We start from the raw sequence: 25,473 nt of genomic DNA, 5'->3' as shown, positions 1-25,473 counted from the left end.
CTCATATGACTGGACCTTATTAGAAGGAGCAAAATTTAAATTCTCAAAAAAAACCAGGGAGACCAAAAACCAGAAGAGTACAACTCTTTTGGGACTGGCTTTCTTTTAGGTTAACAATTTTTTCACTCCTTACTAAAAAAAATATTTTGGTAATAAAACAGCTCCATTTCTTCAACTTCTCATATCCCTAATCAAATTATACACAAATGCAATCTTCGAAAAATCCCTTTTACCTTTGTACGGTTCCATTCTCTTCCTCGCCTCCAAATCACCAATCAAATACACTCAGCAGGAAATTGAAATTTAGGTACAGTCTAAACATAAAAAATGGAAGCATAGCAGTTTGCTACTCTTTCACAGAACCATCATCTTGGATTTTAGGTTACGATGGCAATAATGTAAATCAATGCACTAAAATCAGACTTCTCATGCACTTGATTCTGCTCTCTCTCTCCAAGTACACTGCTATTAATACTGTTTTCACATTCAAATGGTAAGCAAAAAAAAATCTTCATACACTATGACAACAAAAGCCTATTTCCAAAAAAAATTGACAGTTCTGCTGTTTGAATAAATACCTCAACCCACCAAAAACAAGTTTGAAAATTCTGCATAAAATTCTTGGACTGAAATACTGTAGTAAAAACAAAGATTCAAACAAAAACAGGAGTTAGACTTCCCTTGTGTTGTGCACAGTAAGTATCCGATCAGGACAAACATTTAACAAACAGACATACATGTCAAATGCTAAAGAAAAAGCTGGTTTGGGATCACAGAAAAAAGTTTGTATATAAAAATATGAGAAACTGAAGGACAGGTCACACCAAAAGGCTACAAATTAAAAGAGCACAGTTTTCAGACTGCATTCATGCATGTGAAAATTCAAATGTGTGTTTTCACAGAATTTGCTAGTTTAGACTAGTAGCTCCTCCTTTTTTCACTTCTATATGTACACGATGTATATTTCAGTGCACTGCCAAAAACTAGATTACTGATTAGAGTCAGAGTTAGAGAAGAGCTGTGATCTGAAAGTTGTCTAAACCCTTGTTTATACTGGGAATATGGAACAGCTTCACTGATGTCTAGTGTAAACCCTTAGTACAGGCACTGTTTGCTCGGATGCAGTATGTTTTTATGAGTGCAGTTTATCCCCTTTCAAAAATGGGGTAAAGCGGCACCAATATAAATCATGTCTACATTAGGGATTTGCACGAACTCAGCTATACAGTTGGCCACAATAGCACTGTAGACAAGGCTTAAGTTATTGTACTTCAAAGTCCAACTTGCAAAAACAGTAAGGCCTTTTTATACTTGGTGTGAAGTTGGCACTCCATAATGTTTTATGGAAATATGCTTATGAATGTGAACGTGATATAACTGGAATATGCTTTATGCAAAAGGTCTCTTGTAAGGTATCATTACAAAACTTTTAATCTACTGAGTGTGTTCATCCCACTTGTTTGCATGTATTTCTGTCTGGAGTTAAGAGAATAAGATATAAACTTGTATTACTGATGTAAACATATTAAGTGGAAGCCATTAACGGTGCTTCAGAATCAATTACCTGTAAATGGCCCTGTTTACTTGCAAACCTTCCTGGGTACTTGCGGGCAAGCCCTGGAAGAATGGGGGCTGGGGTCTCAGAGGACATGTGAACATGTCACCTGATACTGGAATCCATCTTAAACCTGGTGCTTTTCCATTTAGGAGGAGGGGGTGGGGACCCAGAGACACAAAAGATTCCTGCCTTGTGCCAAAGCTATAAAAAGGGGGTGGAACAGAACAAAGGGGGCTGCCAGTCATGAGAACACCCCTGCTTTCCACCTAAGATGTCTGCTGGAACTAACAAGGACTGTACCGGGGGAAAGGGTTGGGCCCAGACTAGGAAGGAGTCTAGTCTGTGAAAGAAGCTTATTGAACATCTGAGGGTGAGATTTTACCTGTAATCAGTTTCTTAACGTATTAGGCTTAGACTTGCGTGTTTTTGCATTATTTTGCTTGGTAACTTACTTTGTTCTGTTAATTACTTGAAACCACTTAAATCCTACTTTTTATACTTAATAAAAATCACTTTTGTTTATTAATAAACCCAGAGTAAGTGATTAATCCAGCTTCTGGGGGAATTCTACAGCTTGGAGAGGGAGGGTAGGAAGTGGGATGTCTGGCCTTTGTGATCCCCTCTAGCCTTGGAATCTGTGACTATAAGATCTCCACCTCCAATCATCCCCTTCCTTCACGGGTTCAGGGGAGAACTGGATTGCCTGCATTGCCCTCAAGATGTTCTTAACACTTGCGGCTCTGCATAAAGAGAATGATAATCAAATCTTATGGCTCAGGGCTTCAGACAGTTGCCTGAACAACTCAGGGAGGTTTCTCCCCCTCCCACCATGCACAATTGACTAGATGTATTCCTGGGGAGAAGGAAGGGTTTGGTTTTGCCTTCCAATTAAGCATCAGGGACCACAGCTGCAGACAGGACACAAGACAAGGTGGACCAGTGTTCTAGGATGGTACAGAGAATCCTCTTTCCAGATGCCTGGCTTATGTTTTGCTCACATGCTCAGGGTCACAGTAATTCACCAGAGCTGCGGCTGGCAAGGAATTTTTCCCCAGGTCAGATAGGCTGGGATCTTGGGGGGTTTTCTCCTTCCTCTGCAACGAGGTGTGGTTCACCAGCTGGGACCATATGGACATCTCCCATCTAATCAATTCCCTGCTATTGGAGGGGCCGCACTGGCACCTTAATCTCTCCTGTTCTCTGCCTGTGGCACACAGTAAAGTCTCCTACGAATTCAGACACTCTGGTCTAATGTTTTCCAGTTTCATACAGAGGTACCTGAGTGATGTTTAGTGGCTTGTGATATATGAGGTCAGACTACATCAGTGGTAACAAGAAACCATTCTACAAATACATTAGAAGCACGAGGAAGACCCAGGACAGGGTAAGCCCATTACTCAATGAGGGGGGAAGACAATAACAGAAAACGTGGAAATGGCAGAAGTGCTAAATGACTTTTTTGTTTCAGTTTTCACCAAAAAGATTAATAGCAACTGGATGTCTAACATAGGCAATGCCAGTAAAAATGAGGTAGGACCTGAGGCTAAAATACAGAAAGAGAGTTACTCACCTTCTGCAGTAATGATGGTTCTTCAAGATGTGTCCCCACTGTGGGTGCTCCACTGTAGGGGTGTCTGCGTTCCTGCACTTCTGATCAGATATCTTTGGTAGCAGAATCCAGCCCGCACATGTGCTCTCCCCTCACTTCATGCTCTGCCTCGAAGCTAACTAGCACTGGTTGGACAAACCACCCTCAGTTCCTTCTCTGCTGCAGAGTCCCTATTGCGAACTCTGAAATAGATGGGAGGAGGAAGGGTTGTGGAGCACCCATACGGGGACATCTCGAAAAACCTCGTTACTGCACAAGGTGAGTAACTCTCTTCTTTGAGTAATGATCCTATGGATGCTCCACTCTAGGTGACTCCCAAGCAGAATCCCCCATGGGAAGTTGAGGTTTTGAGTAGAGTGTTATGGATGATAATGGTGCAGAGCCAAACACAGCATTGGAAGCAGAGCCTCCAGTAATCGCATAGTGTTCTGCGAAGGTATACGCAGATGCCCAGGTTGCTGCCCTGCAGATTTCCAAGATAGGAACATTCTTGAGGAAGGCGACAGAGGAGGAAACTGATCTTGTGCAGTGTGTGCAGATTCCAGATGGAGGTACCACATTGCGAACATGATAGCAATGTTTAATACAGTTCAAGACCCATCTAGAGTGTGTCTGGGCCAATATCACTGTGCCTTTAGACCTTTCCACAAAAGAAAGGAAAAGCTCAGATTTCCTAAAGGCCTTCGTCCTATCCAGGTAAAAGGCTAGGGCTCTCCTAATGTCTAGCATGTGCAGTATAGCCTCCCTGTTATCATGGTGAGGCTTAGGGCAAAAAGTCAGGGAGTGAATCATCTGTTTTATGTGAAAAGACGAGGTCACCTTGGGGATGAACTTTGGGTATGACCTAAGAGTAACCTTGTCTTTAAAGAATACTGTAAGTGGGGGGGGAGGGGGGGGAAATATGCCATTAGTGCCACTATTTTCTCTATTCTCCTTGCTGATGTATGACTACCAGAAATGCTATCTTCATTGACAGTATGTGAGCAAGATTCTTTAAAACTAGATTTAGGTCCCACATTGGAGTGGGATGTCTGGGTTGGGGAAAGAGGTTCACTGTGCCCTTGAGGAATCTCTTTGTGGTTGGGTGTGAGAAAACTGAGTAACCCTCTACTTGTTAATGGAAAGTCACTATGGCTGCCAGGTGTACTTTGAGCAAACCGAGGAACAGCTCTGACCTCTTGAGATCCAGCATGTAGTCCAACACCCTGGGGAGAGTAGAAGATGCTGGGGTAATTTGTCTGGAATTCCACCAAACCTGAAACTTAGTCCACTTTTTCAGGTAAGTTTGACAGGTAGCCGATTTTCTACTGTATAGTAGCGTTTCCTCTATCTCCTCGGAGAAAGAGCCATGTTGGAACCATGAACGAGCCAAGCCTTGAGCCGAAACATCCACAGGTTGGGATGGAGAATGTGTCCCTTGTTCTGTGAGAGAAGGTAATGTGTGGGTTGAATAGGGATCTGTGGACATGTCGCAAGCTGTGACAGGTATGGGTACCACATCGGTCTCGGCCAGATGGGAGCAATCAGCATGATGTTTGTTTTTTCCCTTTTTATGTTTAACAGGACTTTCAACAGCAAAGGGAATGGGGGAAGGCATATAAAAGGTCCTTGTCCCATGGAAGAAGTGTGTCCCCTAATGAGTGCTGTTCGAGGCAAGCCCTGGAGCAATAGTGTGAGCATGTTCTGTTCAGGTAAGTAGCGAACAAATCTATTGTTGGTATCCCCCATTGATAGCATATGCTGTGGAGTACTGCTGGGTTCACTTCCCACTCATGGCCGTGTGAGAACTTGCACCTGAGACTGTCTGCTATTATATTCTGCATCTCCCAGTAAGTAGGCTGCTGATATTAGAACACTGTAGTGAATGCACCAGTTCTATAGCTTTAGTGCTACTGTGCATAAGGAGGATGATCTGGCGCCCCCAATGCTTTATGTAGTACATGCACGCTATGTCATCTGTCATGATCTTCATGTGCATACTCTGACCAGTGGAAGAAAGAGAGCAAAAGCATTCCCAATTGCTCCGAGTTCAAGGAGGTTGATGTTGAGAATCCTCTCCATAGACTACCACTTGCCTTGAGTCATGAGGTTGTTGAGATGTGCTCCCCAACCTATAAGGGACGCATCCATAGTGAGACATAATGTCAAGGGTGTGTGGTGTGCAAACAAGACCCCTGGGCAAACATTTGCTGGGTCTTTCCACCCATCCAGGGAGTCTTTGATCCTGGAGGGCATCAAGAGAGGTTTGTCTAACCTGCCTTTGTTTGGTCCGTGAACCAATTTGAATCACATCTCAATACACCTCATGTATAGTCTGGCATGAGATACTAAAAAAGTGCCAGCCACCATGTGCCCCAGAAGGTGGAGGCAATGCCTGGCTGATGTCTATGGACTGGCCTGAACTTATGAGTGTGGACAGACTGTGAAATCTGTGTTGCGGAAGGAGCACTTGCAGGGAGTAGAGATTGGCCCCTATAAACACTGAACACTGTACTGGAGTTAAGGTTGACTTTTGGACATTGATTTGTAGCCCTAGCTTTGTGACTATTTCCATAGTCCCGTGAGTGGCCCATAGGGCATCATCGAAGGAGTGGGTCCCTGAGGAGTCATCCAAGTATGGGTAGATCATGACCCCCAAGGTGCATAGGTGAACTGTTACTATGGAGAGAACTTTGAAGAATACTCTGGAAGCCAATGAGAGGCCAAAGGGAAGTATTCTGTACTAGTAATGGTCCTGACCTAGGGGAAACCAGAGGAATCATCTGTGGGATGGCAGAATCGATATGTGGAAATAGGCATCCTGGAGGTCAAGGGCGGAGATCAAATTTCCCTGTTCCAGAGATGGAACAATCGCTGCTAATGTGACCATCTTGAATTTTTGAGCCTTCACAAATTTCTTCAATGCTCTGAGATCCAGTATAAGTCTCCAAACTCCCTGTTTCTTGGGGATCAGGGAATATTGGGAATAAAAACCTTTGCCTCAAAGATCAGAGGGGAGCCGTGTTAGTCTGAATCTGTAAAAAGCAACAGAGGGTCCTGTGGCACCTTTAAGACTAACAGAAGTATTGGGAGCATAAGCTTTCGTGGGTAAGAACCTCACTTCTTCAGATGCAAGTAATGGAAATCTCCAGAGGCAGGTATAAATCAGTATGGAGAAAACGAAGTTAGTTCAATCAGGGAGGGTGAGGTGCTCTGCTAGCAGTTGAGGTGTGAACGCCAAGGGAAGAGAAACAGCTTCTGTAGTTGGATAGCCATTCACAGTCTTTGTTTAATCCTGATCTGATGGTGTCAAATTTGCAAATGAACTGGAGCTAAGCAGTTTCTCTTTGGAGTCTGGTCCTGAAGTTTTTTTGCTCTAAGATGGCTACCTTTACATCTGCTATTGTGTGGCCAGGGAGGTTGAAGTGTTCTCCTACAGGTTTTTGTATATTGCCATTCCTGATATCTGACTTGTGTCCATTTATCCTCTTGCGTAGTGACTGTTCAGTTTGGCCAATGTACATAGAGGGGCATTGCTGGCACATGATGGCATATATAACATTGGTGGACGTGCAGGTGAATGAGCCGGTGATGTTGTAGCTGATCTGGTTAGGTCCTGTGATGGTGTTGCTGGTGTAGATATGTGGGCAGAGTTGGCATCGAGGTTTGTTGCATGGGTTGGTTCCTGAGTTAGAGTTGTTATGGTGCAGTGCATGGTAGCTGGTGAGAATATGCTTAAGGTTGGCGGGTTGTCCGTGGGCGAGGACTGGCCTGCCTCCCAAGGTCTGTGAAAGTGAAGGGGCATTGTCCAGGATGGGTTGTAGATCACTGATGATACGTTGGAGAGGTTTAAGATGAGGACTGTAGGTGATGGCCAGTAGAGGTAAGGTTGGCGGGTTGTCTGTGGGCGAGCACTGACCTACCTCAAAGATGTACAGGAACAGGTTCTATGGCTTCTAGGAGGTAGGATTTGATCTATGCCTATTTCCTATCTTAACAGTCTCTTGTGAGAAGGGTGTATGAGGAGGGGCGGGGAGAGGGGGTTAAATGAATAGCATACCCATTGGAGATAATATCTGACAGATGGGGTTTGGAAATTGTGTGTTCCCAATTTTGACGTAACAGACCAAGGTGGCATCCAAAGGGATGTGAGAGATCAGAAAGTTGCAGCTGGTGGTGTTGTTAGTGATCTCTCAGGGCCGTGACCAACGTGTCAAAACTGGTGGTTTGAGGTGAAAGGCTGTGACATGGAGGACCAGATGGTCTGCACCTCTGAAATATGGACATTTTCTGCTGTGGTGTGTACTGGGTCAGATGTGACTTATGAGAAGACTGAGGACTAAATTTCCTTTTCTATCCAGGTATATAGATCCCAGTGACCATAGTGTGGCCCTAAAGTCTTTCAGAGTGTAGAGTGAGGCGTTGGTTTTATCTACAGTTTTGAGCCTTTAAAGGGGAGGTCCTCGACCATTATCTGAACCTCCTTCAACAGCCCCAAAACCCGTTGCATCACAACCGATGTTGAAATCGAGCGGACCACAGCATCCATGGTATCTAGTGCGGGCTAGAGTGCTATTCTCTCCACTAACTGTCCCTCATGAATGATGGCATGAAATCGGTCTCTGTGTGACTCTGGCAGGTAGTCAATAAAGGTGTTAAGTTTGGCATAGTTCATATGATTTTATTTGTCCGTTAGGGTCTGGTAGTTTGCAATTTGGAATTGAAAATTTGCAGAAGAGCAGGCCTTCCTCACAAACAAGTCAAGTCTTTTCCAGTCCCTATCGTAAGGGGTGGATTTCGAGTGATGCTGATGGCCACTGGAGTTCACTGCATCCACCACGATGGAATCAGGCGAAAAGTGAGAGAAGAGAAATTCTATATCCTTGAGCAGTACATAATACCTTTTGCTGGCTCTTTCACATGTCGGCGTGGCCAGTGCTGGTGCTTACCATATGAGCTTGGCCAGGTCCAAAAGCGACCTCGTTGATGGGGAGGGCAATCCTCGAGGAGGATGTATGTAAAATGTCCAGCAACTTATGATGGGTGTCTTTCACCTCCTCGAGAGGGATTTTCAGTGTATTCACCACCCTCTTTGTAAGGTCCTGAAAAAGCCTGTAAACCTCTGCCATGGATGCAGGAGGGGGCACCACTGCCTCGTCTGGAGAGGAGGAAGAGAAATTAGATTGCGGTGTGGCCTCGTCTTCTAGTCCAATCTCCCATTGCTCAAAAATTTCCTCAGAGGCTCTAAATATGGAGGCAGAGGGAGGAACCTCACGGATTCCCAGGGGGTGACACTAGCTGTCCAGGAGGTATGGTGTCTATAGGCCACCCATGGATCCAGTAAGGCCATTGAGATGGTGGAAAGGGCATGGGTGGCAGAGCCCATTGCTGGTCATATCCTGGTGGTTGAGGTCCAGAACAAAGGTGTGTTTGGGAAGGCCCAGATTGATGGTGGGAGGGAGCATAACAAAAGTGGCAAGAGAGAGCACCCTGGTCCTTATGTGAGTCTCCACTGGATATTGGTGGAGCAGACAAGGAGACTGAAGGTGAATGGCTCAGTACCGGTGGTGACTCCGGTGGTCAAGTCGTGCCCAGTACTGGGGCCCCAGTACCAAGTAAAGGGATTCTGGGGTCTCAGATACCACCAGGTCCTTAGAAAACCAAAATTCCTATGGTACCATGGCAATCAGTACTGTCAGGGCTTTCCATTGCTGAGCAAGGAATCTGGCAACATTGGCCGAGATGAGCAGTCTGAACAAGGCTGTCTAGCTGTCATCAGTACAGAGGTCTTCTACACTGGTGCTGTCTTCACGGAGGCAGCGATACAGCCCGTACTCCTGTCTATGACTGGTGGTACCACTGCCTCAGCACCTGTGCCTATAGGGTCCTTGGCTTACTAGGGGTGTCTGCACTGAATGACCCATGCGATCTGTTGGTTCCATGCTTAGGAGCCATTGGTACTGAAATGACCAAACGTGTCGGAGATCTCCTCTGGCTGTTTCGGGGCTCACTGTGAGGGCTCGTAGCTCTTTTTTGGGAGATCTTACGCAGGGAATCTGAAGGTTTCTTCCTTGGTTCACCCCCTTTGGAGTAGAAGGCTGCAGTGATGGCTCATGTCAGCGAGGAGATTCAGGAACTGGGTCGGTTGCAGAGGTCCCTCCATCAGGAGTAGTTTCAGTTTTAGTTCCAGGTTTTTTTTCAGAATCAGGCTTTTTAGCTACTGGCAAAAAGTACACTTCTGTGGAACATGGGCCTCTCTGAGGCAATGGACACAGTGGGAATGTCTGTCTGTTACTGGTATGGTCTCCCTGCAGGAGAGGCACCTCTTAAGCCCGGGAGAACTGAGCATGCCCCTTGTTGGAGACAATCTCGGGGGGTGGGGGGGAAGAGGAGGATAAAGTTTTTTTTAATTTTTTAAATATATTTTATTTATTTGTTTGTTTATTTAACAGGGAAGAAAAAAAATGTAACTGAAACCCTATCACACGAAAACAAAAATGTGAACGAAAACACTAAGAACGTCTAAGATAAAGTGATTCTAACAGGTAAAGTATCTCTATCCAGGGGCAGTTGAGAAGGAAAGGAGGGTGTTAGCCCACGCAGCGCTAGTTAGCCTCAAGGCAGAGCATGAGTGGGGGAGAGCACAAGTGCAGGACGAACAGACACTGCTACCAAAGACCTCTGATCAGAAGTGCAGGGACGCAGACACACCTACAGTGGAGCACCCATAGGAACACTATTTGAAGAAGAACATGCTAAAAATCACTCTGACCAGTTAGATGTCTTCAAGGCCCCAAGACCTGATGAAATCCATCCTAGAATACTCAAGGAGCTGACTGAGGAGATATCTGAGCCATTAGCAATTATCTTGGGAGAGATTCCAGAGGACTAGAAGAGGGCAAATATAGTGCCAATCAATAAAAAGGAGACTAAGGACAATCCAGGGAATTACAGACCAGTCAGTTTAACTTCAATACCCAGAAAGATAATGGGACAAATAATCAAGCAATCATTTTGCAAATACTTAGAAGATAATAAGGTGCTAAGTACGAATCAACATGGATTTGTCAAGAACAAAACATGTCAAACAAATAGAAGAGTTTTCTTTAACAGGGTAACAAGCCTTATGAATAGGAGGAAAGCAGTAGTATATTTTGACTTTAGTAATGCTTTTGATACTGTCTCACTGTCCCAGAGAGTAGTTATGAGTGGTTCACAGTCAAGCTGAAAGGTCATATTGAGTGGGATCCTACAGGGATCAGTCTTGAGTCCCGTTCTGTTCAATTCTCTTCAATTATTTAAACAATGGCATAGGGAGTACAGCTATAAAGTTCACGGACAATAAGCTGGGAGGTATTGCAAGTGCTTCGGAGGACAGGATTAAAATTCAAAACGATCTGGACAAAGTGGAGAAATGGTCTGAAGTAAATAGGATGAAATTCAATAAGGACAAATGCAAAGTACTCCACTTAGGAAGGAACAATCAATTACATACATACAAAATGGGAAATGACTGCCTAGGAAGGAGTACTGGAGAAGGGAATCTGGGGCCTATAGTGGATCACAAGTTAAATGTGAGTCAGTGTAATGCTGTTTCAAAAAAACCAAACATCATTCTGGGATTTATTAGCAGGAGTGTTCTAAGCAAGACTCTTCCACTCTACTCCACACTGACAAGGCCTCACCTCAAGTACTGTGTCCACTTTTGGATGCCACATTTTAGGAAAGGTGTGAACAAACTGAAGGAAGTCCAGAGGAGAGCAACAAAAATGATTAAAGGTCTAGAAAAACATGACCTATGAGGAAAGATTGAAACAACTAGGTTTGTTTAGTCTGGAGAAGACTGAGGAGGGACATAGTAGTTTTCAAGTAATAAAAGGTTGTTACAAGAAGGAAGGTGAAAAAATTGTTCTCCTTAATCTTTAAGGATAGGAAAAGAAGCAATGGGCTTAAATTGCAGCAAAGGCGGTTTAGGTTGGACGCTAGGAAAAACTTCCTGTCAGGGTAGTTAAGCACGGAAATAAATTTCCTAGGGAGGTTGTGGATGACCTCTTGAGGTCCCTTCCAGACCTACATTTCTATGATTCTACAGTGGGTCTGGAGACTGTGGCTCAAATCTCAATGAAGGTCACTAAAGAAAAAAATGGATTAGTGATTTCATCCTAGCTCCATTTATCATCAACCCTAGACCACCAAAATTTGGCATAGTTCAGTAACCATTCTAGAGACCAAGATCAGACTGTGTGCATTAAGAGCTGTGTGCAGAAGCTAGCAAAATGCTTGATTATGCAATGCCCGACTCAGACAAGTACTATTGGCCACTCATTTTCCTGAACATGAAATTTATGTTTTTGAGTAGTCACAGAAAAAAAACTAACTGACTTCAGTTTTCCAATAACAAAATTACAGTAAATAAGGAATGCATTCAACACATTAGAGAAAGGTTTAATATACAACCATCTCATTGATACAATAATCAAGAAACATTTCCCCAAGTGCATCACAGAATATTTTGACAGCAATTACTGTGATACCCAAGGTTTACCAAAGCACAAATGTGGTTTTTTTTATAGTGAAAAGGGTTGCCTATAACAGTAAGTGGCAGTGCATTGCAGTTAATATTTGAAACAAGGCATCACTCCCATTATTTTTAAATGCGTGAATAGACTTTTCTGGAAGCAGTATTTTTAGCTCGACAGTCAAGAGACTGAAGGGAGCATATGTTTTTGTTTTAGGTTCCTCACCATGCCCTATCCACCCTTCTCACTGGAGACATTGTGGCCTTGCCCACTGACGATGAGTCCTAACAGTTGCTTCCCAGGCACCATAATCAAACCTTAGAAGTCTCCAGCTCTCCAAAAAAGCTGCTGGATCAGCAGAGGCTTGTACACTTTTACAGACTGATATTTAAACATTCCTCCTGATGCTGAGCCTGCATTTCTCCAAATCAACACCATTAACACTTCCAACTGAAGTAAGAGGAGTTCTTGTTGACATTTAGTTATGACTTATTCTGTCTTTCCATGCCTCCTGGTCCTTATTGCCATACTTCTCCATGCCTACACCTTGCTCCTCCAACTCCCCTCAATTCCTCCTCCCTCACCTTTCACCATTTCCACCTCCTTTCCCAGTGTTCCACACAGCACCACCAGAACAAAGGGGGGGAGGTGGGGAAGAGGCAGAGTTAAGAGGAAGATGAAAACCAGACAGACTCTAGAAACAGGCAGAGGCTTAAGGAGTAAAACTATCCAGAAAGAGGCACAGGATAACAAAGCAAATAATAGAAACAAGGCAGTGGTTGGTTGATTTTTTTTTTAATTAACACACTTCAAAGAAATTGGACACAATCAACTTGTGCAATTGTTTATTTGTACTGTGGTGGCACCTATGAGCTCCCCAACCATCACGGACTAAGACCTCACTATGTGAGGTATGTACAAAACAGAACAAGATGGTCCCTGTTCCAAAGAGCTTATAATCTTAATACTATTACCTTCATTTTTCCTTCCCCTTTCCCTTCACTGTTTGTTAGAGTCACTTGTTGCCTTTTGCCTTAAGCTATATTGTTTGGCTCTTTGGAGTAGGCTTCCTTCCATCTACCTAGTTATTGCCTTTCAGGGGGGTGGATTTACTATAATGATGGGGAAAACCCCTTCCATCGCTGTAGCTAGTGTCTACAGCACCGTGCAGTGGTTGAAGCAACCCAGTTGGGCCAGTATGGCTCTTGAAGTGTAGACATACCCTGAGACAGGCACTTGGAAAAACAAGGTGGGATGGCTGAACTGTCAGGAGTTAGGTAAGCCACAGAGGCCATCACATCATGAACGCCCAAAAAGTTGTCTTAGAGAGCTCCAAGCTTCCAAGAGGAAACTTTAGGGCACCCTCATGTGCAGCCATCATCTCAAATTTAATCATTCCAAAACCAAACTAATTATATTTCTCTCTTCTAACTCCTTTATCTCCACTGACTACTATTATCCTTCTGGTCTCCCAGGCCTGCAACCTCAGTGTAATCTGATTTATAACTCACTGTTAACCCCTTCCCACCCCATATCCAGTCTCCATTGCTTCTTCCACATTAACTCAATCAAAAATCCACTCTTTCCCCACTATTCTAACTGCCAAAATCTTTGTTCACGCACTAGCAGTCACTTGACATGCCGTAAATAATCTTTTAAACTCTCACCATGCATCGATCCAAAAGACTGCTTTAGTAAACTTCCTCTTCTGATCCCCCAACTCCTCCTACAATCCCTCAACTGGCTTCCTGTCCTTGCTCCATATTCTGTTGAGAGGCTGTCTTCCCAATATGTTCCTATCTAGTCAATATAGGTAATGGGTAAGTGTGTGTGTGTGTGTGTGTGTGTGTATATATATAAAAAATTTTGCTTGGGAGACTTTGAGGGACTGCCCACTATAACACTTTTGTGGTGTTGCTCTGACAAAAGGTGAGTAATCATTCTCCAATGTGGTTTAGTAACTATTGTGATAGCACCTAAAGGCCTGAGTAGTATTGGTGTTTCGTAGTTACAGGTGTTGTACAAGCATGAAATTGACTTTGAGATGCCCTATGCCAGGAATTTTTTTTGACAGTTTTTTTTATTCTTGCCAAGATTATTCAGCTTCATTAAAGGTGTCAAGTACAGTTAATTTCACTTTGTCCCATCACTTCACCTTCTTTTTAAGGCACCAGCAAGTCCTCCTTGAGGTAATGGGTAACCTTTTGTCTACTGGTATATATATATATTTTCTTTTGCTTGGGAGACTTTGAGGGACTATATACTATGTACACACACCCACACACACACCCACACACACTACTGCTTTTAGAACTTCCCCACCAAAAAAATGAAAGACAAATGTTCCCCATATAATTGAGGCATATTTGCCAATCCACCTTTATTTATTCACACGTCAGAATTTTCCCAGTAAGCCCTTACCTGCCTTAGTTAGATAATATGCCTTTTTATAAAGCAATGCAGTCTAAAAGTTCTGAGATACAAGAGAGAGTCTCATGACGACTTTCAAACCAAAACACTCTGGAAAATAGCAGCTGTACTTGCTCAACTGTTCAAGACCTTGTGTTCTTTCCATGGGATCATTGCTTAATTACTAAACATCTACTCAGCACATTTAACATTTGAAATCTTTTCAACAACAGTTCATTGCCAAGTAGTTTAATATACACACACGTCATTTACTTTTTTAAATTAATACAGTACTTGAAAAAGGTGCTGGATTGACAGTCCCAGACAATAAACTTCTCTATTTGGCCACACAATGGACAGTATTGGGTGGTAGCTGTGCCGTTAGCTTGACAACATGCCTCCACCACATTGTGAAAGGACTACACCTAAGAGAGCAGGCTCAGTCTTTGTGGCCATTCAATCCATAACTCCTCTGCCAAAACTGCCAACAAGGATGCTAATTATGGTGTTTTTTATAACCAGGACACTTAACTATTGGGAAATGAACTAAGACTACTAATTCATCTAACACAGGCTTCCAGATGGTAGTTTCTGGTCAGTAATGAAGAAGGCTAGCTTTAAAACGGTGAGAGGTGAAAAGCTCACTATATGCATTGTTACCAGTCTCCTGAGCCATCTAGTTGCTATAAAGTATTTTTAATTGAATAATCTGTTTTGACTTTGAAGCGATCAGACTGATTAAATGAAAACTGGTATGGAGTTGTAGAAATATGTAAAGTGCAACTCTTCCAGAAAGGCAGAAAATAATACGAAAACAAACGGATACATTCAATGCTTACCCATCTCTTCCTTTACTGACAATTTTAACTTCAAAATAGTATATTCCACAAGCTGCAGGTATAGGATGTGTGGCTCGAACTGAAGCAGCATCCTTTGGAGTTTTGCCATGACCTGCAAAACAGTCACATTAAAAATCTAAAGTATATTTTAAATTAGTAAACTGTAGAAGTGCAAGTTTGACAGTGTACAAGCCATTCAAAATAAAGGATTTACTTTGGGTAGTCAATTTACTTCTGTGCATAAAAAATTTCTGATCAGACTCATTATTTGTGAATGGAACAGCATATGAAGCAATGTTCCTTCTTATGAACGTGTTCTAGAATATGCTAACCATTGTCCCTTGTCTAAACAAGCTGAGAGAGGTACTCAATGACTGCTGCTTTAAAAAGGCTTTACAGTTATCTGAAAACAAACAATTACAAAACAAGATTCATTCTGTTTGCAATAAAATGTGGATATATGATTGTGACAACAGTCCACATAATAAGTCTTGAAAGCGTTGCATGGCTTCTCAGTTGCACAGCATTTACTGATTTTTAGAAACTGAAATGTGATACAATTGATTTTAATCTACTGCTTGGTATACTTATATTTCTTTAAACAATTTCAATATATTTTGTTACTATTGTCTACAATAGAACTGTCAGTTACTTTATAGCCAGCACAGTAGGTAGCTTATTTCCATGTTCTGAATTTCTTTGATTTCAACAATGCATTAACCTCATAAAGTCTTCAAATAAGTAAACACAGATCCTACTCTTTTTGTTACAAAACAGCAAATGCTATATCAATCGGCTACTGCAAGAAGTCCTAGTCTCTGTATTTTTGGCCTTGGACAACTGTTTTCATTTTCTAGTTGTGTACTACCTTTAGTAGTGTCATTAATAACCTCTTTTTTATCTAAAATTGTTTGAATAATCCAACATTGATTTTTTACTGAAGTTTATATATAGCCTTTATTTATTTTCTGCTGTCAAGTCATGCTCCTGCCATGTACTCAAATTACAAGACTGAATGCATTTATTGTATTTCTCAACGCCGGTAAGTTATAATTATCCCAGGCTGATTCAATTAGAGTAATAAGCAAATCTACAGCTCTAGAAGTTCCAGAATAAGTTTTTGTTTTGTTCTTAAGTGCTAGCAGTTAATTGTTTAGATGCCATAAATTCAGTTGCCATACTTGGCTATACAGAAGTCCTTGGGCCTATTAAGCAGCCAAAGCCTTAAAGGGACCTCTCTGAAGCTTGTGAGCAGAGCATGAACTCTGACTGTCCTGTTTAAAGGTGGTACCATTTATTTAGAAATTACTTGTGTTAAAAAAAATTTCAACCTGTTACAAGTAAAACCAAAGAACTGACTACAGAAAAAATACGTTCCCAAGTTTACTTTATGCATTTGACAGTGATTTTGTAGTTAAACTGCTTCCACTGTATATTCAAGTCAGTTTCCGCTATTTGTGTGGGCCTTTCATACAACTAATTACAACTACTAACTTTTTCAAGTTTAAACTTTGACTTTGTCCAAAAACGTTTTAAAAATTTGGAGGCTACAACATTCTATGAATAGGGCTTCCTGCTTTTATTATAGCAGCTAGACATTCCTGTTGATTACCTTAAAGACTTTTCGGGCATTTACAAATTGAAAATTGGTTCTGAAGTAAAACAAACAGTGTAAAAAAAATATATATCTAAGCATAAAAAAAAAAAAAAAAAAAATCACATTTGAAAAAGCCAGTTGGAACATAATAATTTAGCATCTACTGAAAATGACATTTTTAAGCTTTCAAAAATGTCATATGTAGGCTCAATCCTGCAAAGCTCTAACCCAGAAGTTCTCAAACTTCATTGCATCACGACCCCCTTCTGACAACAAAAATTATTACACAACCCCAGAAGTGGGGACCGAAGCCTGAGCCTGCCAGAGACTTGCTGCCCTGGGCAAAGGGGAATGGGGGGGGGGAGAAGAGAGCCAAAGCCGAACCCCAAGCCCTGCTGGCCTGGGGAATCCGCGGGGCTTCAGCCCTGGCCAGGGGGTCCTCTATCCTGAGCCCCTCTACCCAGGGCTGAAGCCAAAGCTTGAGGCAGCGGGTATCAAGCTTTGGCCCCAAGTGGTGGGCTTGGGCTTCAGCAAGTTTAACGCCAGCCCTAGCGACCCCATTAGAATGGGGTCATGACCCACATTGGGGTCCTGACCCCCAGTTTGAGAACCGCTGCTCTAAGCACATACCTTCACAAACACTGAGTAAAGTAGTCCTACTTAAGTCAATGGGAGTACCCATCTGGACAAAGCTATTCATGACCTTACACTCTTAAAATACAGCTATATAAATACAGTTCCAAAATCTGATTTTTGATAGTTTTAGCAGACAACTGTGAGCCAGCTGAGAAATAAGAACAAAACTACTCTCAGTAAACAAATGGGGAAAGGTTTTAATGAGACCAAAAAATGGTCTGTTGAATACTGTCTTACCTCAATTTCTTCCACGGATTACACTTGGTTTTAATCGGGCAAAATTAGATCCCAACTTTGCTGTCGGTGTTACAATGGCAATCAAAACAGAGTCACTTTGCCATTCTTGCACAATGTTGGTTTGGTGGTACTTTAAGTGGTCCTGGAAAAACTATTCAGGATTACCACAACCAGATCCTTCCCTTTTGTTTATTAGGGAACTATAGATATACAACTGGATGCACTGGAAGTCAGCTAGAAGATTTTTAACTTGGCATTAGAGGCAATTCAGAGAGGACTTGTCTTTACACTGAAAGAAAAGACTGCACTGTCAACAAAGGTGTGGTTAATATCTATTCGCCAAAGCCTCACTGAAAAAAATCCTATTGATGGCTATTTATTCAAATTGTATCATTTTTGCCCATTTTGTTTAGGCAATCACCACACAGGTGACCTAAATGAAGTCTGTTTCTAGGAAACAGCAAATTAAAAAACAAACCAACCAGGATTACTGATTTTTTGTTTTAAAAACTGTACTGCTTATGGTTTTGTCCTGTCTATTTAGGTAAATCTCTTTATGAATATCTTTGCAATTAAATCCTGTGCTACTTTTTGGCTTATGATCACATACACAGTATTAGAAAACATAACTATCAGTTAGTTTCAGTGAACATTAACATGTTAGAAGATCACTGGAACATTTTCATTTCACATTTTATTGTGAATAAACAAAAATTTTAAAAATATTTAAATCAATAATTCAAAGATCGTATTTTCACAGTAATTCCATTTTGTTGTGGCCTTTACCCTATAAAAATGGACCTTTATGTCTGATTAACGTTCTCACCTTCAGATAAGGACTGTTAGATTACAATGAAAGGTATATTAATAAGTTGACAGAAACATGTTTTTCTGAAAAGGTTTTACCTTTCTTGTTTATGAAGATATACCAAGAAAAGTCTAAGTAATCAATGTAAATAGTGCTAGGTCAATTCTAATCAACAGGTAAATAGTTTGTTGTGTTCCAGAGGGCTTAATTTCAGCTTATTCCTATTTTATATTTATTTTGTGACCAATTTAAGAAACATAAGTGAGGTATTACCGATACCCATATCTGTATTTTTTTCTGTGTCTAAACTTTGATAAAACTATAGAATTAAGAATCGGAATTTCTGAAATACATAACTGAATGATTGACTCAGAAGTTCTGGGAAGAAATTATGCTGGTTCTGATAGGTGATGTGAGGACAGCTAGATGCTCCCCTCACACACAGTCTCACCATTTTGATGAGGGTATGTTTCAGATGGACAATGTTGTTCAGTTTTGGCAGCGATCTTTGATTTTTGTTTGCCCCTTAGAAAGTATGCTCAAGGCATGTTTTCATCATCTTAATGCCATCAGACTGTAGTCCTTCCTCTTGCACCTTGACCTGGTAACCAATATCTCCTTTTGAGACAGATCTGATTAGTTCAAGTGCTCTATAGTAAGCTGACAAAAAGAATGATCCAGTGAATGCTATTCATGAAGTATGAAGCAGCACAACTGTCCAGGCTGGGAGAAGACATTCTGTCTACCTGAAGCTCTGTATGGACTATCTGGTGGTGGGCAGGAAAATTACAAACCCTCAAATTCCATCGGAGATATGGATTTCCTTTTTCTCATAAACCAAAGAAAACAAAAGCCTCAAATCTGGCAATATGTCAGTATGTTCAAATTATTAAGTGATCTGAAAAAATAATCAGAGGACAGACTGATTGTGGCTTTTTCACACAATTATTTTTTCATAGGCAAGTTAGGATTTTAAGATATTGCACACTAATATCTGGGAGGTCAAAATGTGGCCTGCAAATGACATACTGACCTCTACATTTTTTCCATACAGCTCACTCGATGGCAGGATTTTCCTACCTTTAACTTACTTCTCTCCTCTTCCCTTCATCTTCAATATTTCTCAAAGAAAACCTCCCATCAGAGAGGCAAGTTCACTTGGGACATTAAACAGGAGGGGAAAGAAACAGGTGGAAGGGAAAAGAGGAGGGAAAATGTTTGCGGGGGAAAAATGATGTTATCAGAACAGTGCCACTCACAGATAAGGAACAAATGCCTCCAGAAAAGTTGATTCTATCAGAATGTTGCAGGGGCAACAGAGGAAGCTTAAATAAATGTGTTTAAGATACAAAAACAAGACAGAGGAGGAAGGATGATTTAGTTGGTGTTGGTCCTGCTTTCAGCTGGGGATTGGACTAGATGACCTCCTGAGGTTACTCCCAACACTATGATTCTAAGGGAGTCATTTTTTGGGGTCTTGTATGCTTCTCGACTGGATCTATTTTTCAAGTGGACTGATGGAGGATCCCACAAATCTCTCCCCAATCCAAATGTGCCAATCAAGATCTTTACAAAAACAAACACAACCTCCTGTTCTTTCCCCATTGCCTAGATAGCTCAAGGTGTACTGCCTGTGCCAGCACTTTACAAAATTAGAGAGGCTGAACCTTTTCTTTAATTGGAGCCCTATTTGAAATTGTTTTGCAATGGGTGACATTCTATACAGTGCAAGAACACAGCTGATACCATCTTTCCTTATTTCAATCATCCATTCTCCGTCCTGACCTATTTTCTTTTTGTTTTGTCTTGCTTGTTTTTGTCTCTTAATATTTTGTTTTTTTCTCATTTATTTTCTTTTAGTTCTCCCCTCACAAATAGGTACAGAGAAGTGGGGGTGGTGTCTCTTGGTGCCACTCATAGCTTAGCCAAAAGTTGCAAAAGCAAAGAAGCAAAGCTTGGGCTACCAGCCTATATAGGAGCTACTCCAATGCCCGTCTACCGGTTTGTCTACACTTAAAACACTACAATGGCACAGCTATACCAATGTAAATTCTTAGTGTAGACCAGGCCAAAATTGAAGGTGACAATGGAACAGGGAGGGAAAAGATGGGAAGTTTTCAAGGAGCCATTCACTGCTTTAATAATATAGCACATTTCAGTTAGAGGAAGGAGAGGAAGCTATGTGTATTACAGTTGCCCCTCACCCATTCCACTTCTGATCCACATTCCCCTGGACTAGTCTGGTGACCCCTAGTGGTCTATTCATCCTTAACCCCCGCATTGTCAAGTAAGATTAAGTTAACAGTAATTAGTGACTCAATTTAGTCAATGTACTTTTATGGCAACTATCTCCCTAGTTTTCGAGGGCCCAATGTTCACTAAGTAGTCGCCCATGTTTCAAAAACACATGGTTACCTCCTGCTGGTGGGAGAGATGAGGAATAGGGCAAAGAGAAAAACAACTATATTATCACATTAAAACAGATCAGAAAGATTCTATATCTACCCGATTATAAACTATTATTTAAAACACACAGCAAAAAACAAAAATACAAGTGGGAGGATTTGCTAACCATAAAGCTACACCCTCGCTACGAGAATCTTTACAGTAGCCAGATCCCAGTACACACAAAATACTCCTAAAAATATCAAAGTAATAAAAATCCAAACAAAAGCCAGAAAACTCAAATATAAGGACATACTGTTATTAACTTACTCTAGGTGTCCTCCAAACAAAATTCAAACCAAAAAGCCTAAAATAAGGCTTACCAAATTTGAATTTATTGGCTTTTGTATGTTTACATCAAATTTTGAGTTACTTAAAATGAATATTTTGCATTTAATATAGATTAGGACCTGTCTATTGTAGGTTATGTTACAGAATACATCTAACCTTTCTTGGCACCCAAATCATATGATTTGTGTTTTGTGTTGCCATCTTCCTCCTGTTTCAATCAACTGTAACATGTTTCTCAAGAATTCACTTGAGCTTCACCTCTGTAAACTTTGAAAAAGGGTAACCACAAGGCTTTGGGGTTTTCCTCCCCGCCCCCATACTCATTTTGACTACAATCTGACCTCGCCTTCGTTGCCAACCCAGAAGCTGCTTTTAATCTGAAGCACTTCTACTTTAGGACTTGGGTGTGGAATGCCAGATGTGTGTTTTTTCAGGTCAGGGTGAACTCATGTTTCTCGCTTATATGACATTTTCTCAACAACCAATACTTAAAGTACCTTATTGTTATCTCTGGCTGATTTACATGAGCGTATGTAATTTGTATATCTTTTCTTCTGAAATAAAAGCCATACAATACTGTAAACTGATCTGTGAGAAACCTGAGCACAAAGTATGAGATTATTTTCTCCTACATTTTAAATTAATCTTGAATATTACCCACACTACTACTCTCAACATATGTATAGTACTTATACAGGGACTATAATCAGGGACTACTTTTAATTCTATTATTTCATAGAAGTTTCATTTCCTACAAATCAAGATATGTTTTCTCTGTGGCTTCCCCTCCCTGACATTTCCATGTTTAGTCGTTTTACATTTAGTGATCTTATAACTCCCTATAGCCCTTGTTCTCTCCATTTCTAGACAAAAAGCATTTCATCCTGCTTATTTTTGTAGCTAGACACGACACCAAGCCGATTCTGCTTTATTCTCCTGCTTGTCCTCAAACTCGTTTGATAGCAGAATCGACAGGCTGAGGAAGTCTACTAGTTTATAGCCCCCCCCCCCCCATCCCATCCCATCCCATCCCATCCCAAAAATCCAGTGAGAAAGGAGAAAAGATCTGATGGGCCTTTCCCCTCCTCTCCCACAGGTTTATATTCGGGTGGGGGAGGGGGAAACGGGGAATCCGGATCATCACCCCCGGTAATGTAAACTCTTTAGCAAATTCCAGAAAGAGTTATTTCTTGTTATGTCTTCTCCACGATCAAGCAGATACCTTTCCCAAGAGAGATTTCCACCCAGGTGAGGAGGGGACCCAGTAGGGGAGTAGACTTAAGTAGAAGGGGCACTGAGGTGAGAAGCCAGGAGCCCAAGTCCCCCTCCTCCAGGGAACTGGGCAAAGGGCCCCATGGGGACTGCATGTGTACATGTTCCCCTCACCCCCAGGATGTGTGCGTCTATATATACAGAGACGTGGCCTAGCTCCCAGCTCCATGGGGGAAGAGGGCCCCGGGTCCAGGCGGGAGGTGGGCAGATGGGGGCGCCCCCACGATGAGGCCGGGCCCTGCATCCAGCCCAGGGCAGGCGCCCCCCGGCGGGCCGGGCTCTCACCTTTGTAGTGCACCCGCAGGTTGTTCTGCGAGAGGCCGATGTAGCTGAATTTGTCCTTCGGGCTCCAGGAGCGGGGCAGCGGTGTTTCCTGTTCGTCCACGGCCGGGTAGAGACGCTTCAGCCGCCGCTTCAGCTCCTTCTCCTGCTCGTTGAGGGCCGGGTCCCCGTGCGGGAAGGCGGCCGGGGCGCTGCTCCCCGCCGGCAGGCCCAGGGCGGGCAGGGGCCCGGCGGCGGGCGGGGGCGGGGGAGGCGGCGGGGCCGCGGTGGCCGGTGGCGGGGGAGGCGGCGGGTGGAGCAGTAGCGCGGCGGCCGCCGGGGCCGAGGCCGGCGCGGGGCCGGCGCTAGCGGCGGGGGCGGCGATCCCCGAGGCCTGGGGAGCCGCCGTCAACGGAAGCTGCTGCTGCTGTCCGGACATCCCGGCCTCGGCCGCCTCCTGCCGCAGCAGCTGTCTGCGGACGGTCTCCGGGGCGGGCGCGGCGGGCAGGCCCGGGCACTGCGGAGCAAGGCGGGGGGGGGGGAGCGGTTTAGACGGGCAGCCCGGAACCGGAGTCGGAAGGCGGCGGTTACAGACCCGGGGCTAGTGGGGAGGGGGCGCGCGCGGGGGTCTCGAGCTCGGGCCGCTGCGCAAGACAGAGGGGAGGGGGTGAGAGCGCGAGACGCCGCGGCTGGTCCCCAGGCCGGCGCCAGACGCTGCTGCTGCGGTGGAACGTCCCGGATCAGCTGAGCAGCTCCCCGCGGCGGCGCGAGGAGGAGGAGGAGGAGCTTCCGCCAATCACAGGGCGCGAGGGCGGTGGCCAATCCGCTCCTGCACGAGAGAAGGCGTGAGGGCGAAGGAGCCTGGGCCGCGCGGTGCTGCTGCACCGGGGCTAGTGCAAAACGTGGCAGCTGCAAGGGAGGGCTGCATGTTTCCCATGGTCTTAGTCTCCTCCGAGCCTGGGACCCTCCTGTCCCGGTCCTGCTTGGCCGAGGGGACTGAGCAGGGACTAGCTCAGGCTACGAGCGACTGCCTGGAGTAGGGACGGCGGTCTGCAGCTCCACCGGCGCCAGCAAAAATCCTGCGGGGCCTCCCCAGCCCACTCTCACCCCTGAGCCAAGAGGTGTGGGAACGAGCAGTCCTGGGGTGAAGCAACCCAATGCAGGCTTGTGTAGAGTGAGGCTCAGGGGTGGGAACTGCCCTGCTGTACTAGTGGCAGCCAGCACCCTTCACAGATGTTAATACGATCACACGTGCCTCAGGGTGCTACTGTCCAAGAATCCTATTTTATAGACTGGGTTTGTTGATTTCAGGCAAGGAGCCTTCTGCTCTGCAAAGGATAACACTGTTCTGTTGAGGGGTCTAGGCATCTGTTGCTTAGCATGTATTTGATCTTAAAAGAATGATACCTCTTAGATTGTCAGGAAAAAAATAATCTACAGTCATTACAAGGAACACCTTTGATTATTGTATATGAAAGAAATTAGAGTATCAATTCCTAAACTATGGTCCATGGAGTGAGTACTTCCTTGTGGTCTACAAGAGTTGCTCCTCCCATAGAGTGGGTTTTTCTCCCTGGTTCCAGGTACTAAAATTCAATACATTCATACTACAGCTATTCACAAAGTGCTCACTCCATATCTGACCCATCAGTCCTCATCCTCAAAGGAAACCTACAACATAATAGTTTCAAAGGATGAGCCTGGGAGCTTACATTCATAACTTTGGCTGACCCTAAAAATCATTGTCTTAATAAAGATACTGGATTATGGTTTATTACAACAATCTGTAACCCACTAACCCTCATTTTTGTCCTATGACTACAGCAGTGTTAACAGGCCATTTCACCTTGAATGGTCCCTTAATTTTGCGTAAGTCAGTAGTTCTCAACCTATTTACCATTGCGAGCTGCATATGCAGCTCTCTATGTTATGTGAGCTGCATCCAAACACTATATATGTAACTATCTGTATGGCCATGAGGATGTCAATGGGCTGTAGCTATGTGCTGATTGGGCCTCAAGTGGCCCGCGAGCCATGGGCTGAGAACCACTGGCATAAGTAGTTAGCACATATTCTATCTGCTCAAGGTTGTATTTAGCTGTGACACTGGGAGTATCTATCCCAGACCTGAAGAAGAGTTCTGTGGAACTCAAAAGCTTGTCTCTCTCACCAATAGAAGTTAATCCAATAAATAGGGCCCTACCACATTCGTGGCCATGAAAAACCCATCACGGACCGTGAAATCTGGTCTTTTGTGTGTTTTTACCGTATACTATGCAGATTTTACAGGGGAGACCACCGTTGGTCAAATTGGGGGTCCTGACCCAAAAGAGAGTTGCGGGGTGGGGGAGAAGGTTATTTTAGGGGAGTTGCAGTATTGCCACCTGTACTTCTGTGCTGACTTCAGAGCTGGGTGGCTGAACAGCAGCAGCTGTTGGCCAGGCGCCCAGCTCTAAAGGCAGCGCCCGCTAGCAGCAGCACAGAAGTAAGGGTGGCAATACCATAACATGCCTTCCTTACTGCTGCGTTGCTGCTAGCAAGGTGCTGCCTTCAGAGCTGGGCTCCCAGCTAGCCACCGCCGCTCTCCATCTGCCCAACTCTGAAGGCAGCACTGCTGCCGGGAGCAATGCAGAAGTAAGGGTAGCAGTACTGCAACCCTCCCTACAGGGCTGTCCTTAGGCATACGCAGCATACGCAGCTGTGTAGGGCACCATGAAATTTGGGGCACCAAATTGCCCCAAATTTCATGGTGCCCTAGGCATTTGCGTGCTGCATACGCGGCAGCACCAGCCCCGGTGACCAGCCCTATCCCTCAGCCATCCCCCACTGTGGGCTGTGCCCACTGTAAGGGGCAGGGCCATCCCTAGGGGAGTGTGAGGCCCAGGGCAACTCCCTCCGCCCCACCTCTTACCCTTCCGCCCCCGGCCCACACCCATTCCACCTCTTCCCCCAGCCACCCCGTACTCACCAGCAGCGTCAGGAAGCGGACCAACATGGCCCCAGCCCGTTCCAT

The 25,473-nt window shown here is 43.8% G+C and overlaps 1 protein-coding gene across 4 annotated transcripts in view; it reads right to left on the bottom strand.

Annotated features, from left to right (window-relative positions):
• The window catches only part of RANBP9 (RAN binding protein 9), a 71,944-nt gene extending 48,903 nt beyond the window's left edge, over positions 1-23,041 (bottom strand). For 2 of the 4 annotated variants that reach the window (XM_005302857.4, XM_024107833.3), the window contains exons 1-2: positions 22,485-23,038; positions 14,914-15,025 (exon numbers count right to left, since the gene is read on the bottom strand). In XM_005302857.4, the coding sequence (XP_005302914.2) occupies positions 14,914-15,025; positions 22,485-22,899 (527 nt within the window). In that variant the 5' untranslated portion in view covers positions 22,900-23,038. Of the gene's footprint in view, positions 1-14,913; positions 15,026-22,484 lie in introns of all 4 variants that reach the window. The other 2 variants (XM_005302858.5, XM_024107832.3) reach the window with 2 other exon arrangements.
• Between the last annotated feature and the right edge of the window lie 2,432 nt (positions 23,042-25,473).

The sequence above is a fragment of the Chrysemys picta genome, chromosome 2 (genome assembly GCF_011386835.1).
Source record: "Chrysemys picta bellii isolate R12L10 chromosome 2, ASM1138683v2, whole genome shotgun sequence".
In the NCBI taxonomy this organism is placed as follows: Eukaryota; Metazoa; Chordata; order Testudines; family Emydidae; genus Chrysemys; species Chrysemys picta.
Note: the sequence above shows the minus strand (reverse complement) of the source record. Positions and strands in the feature narration are given on the sequence as shown.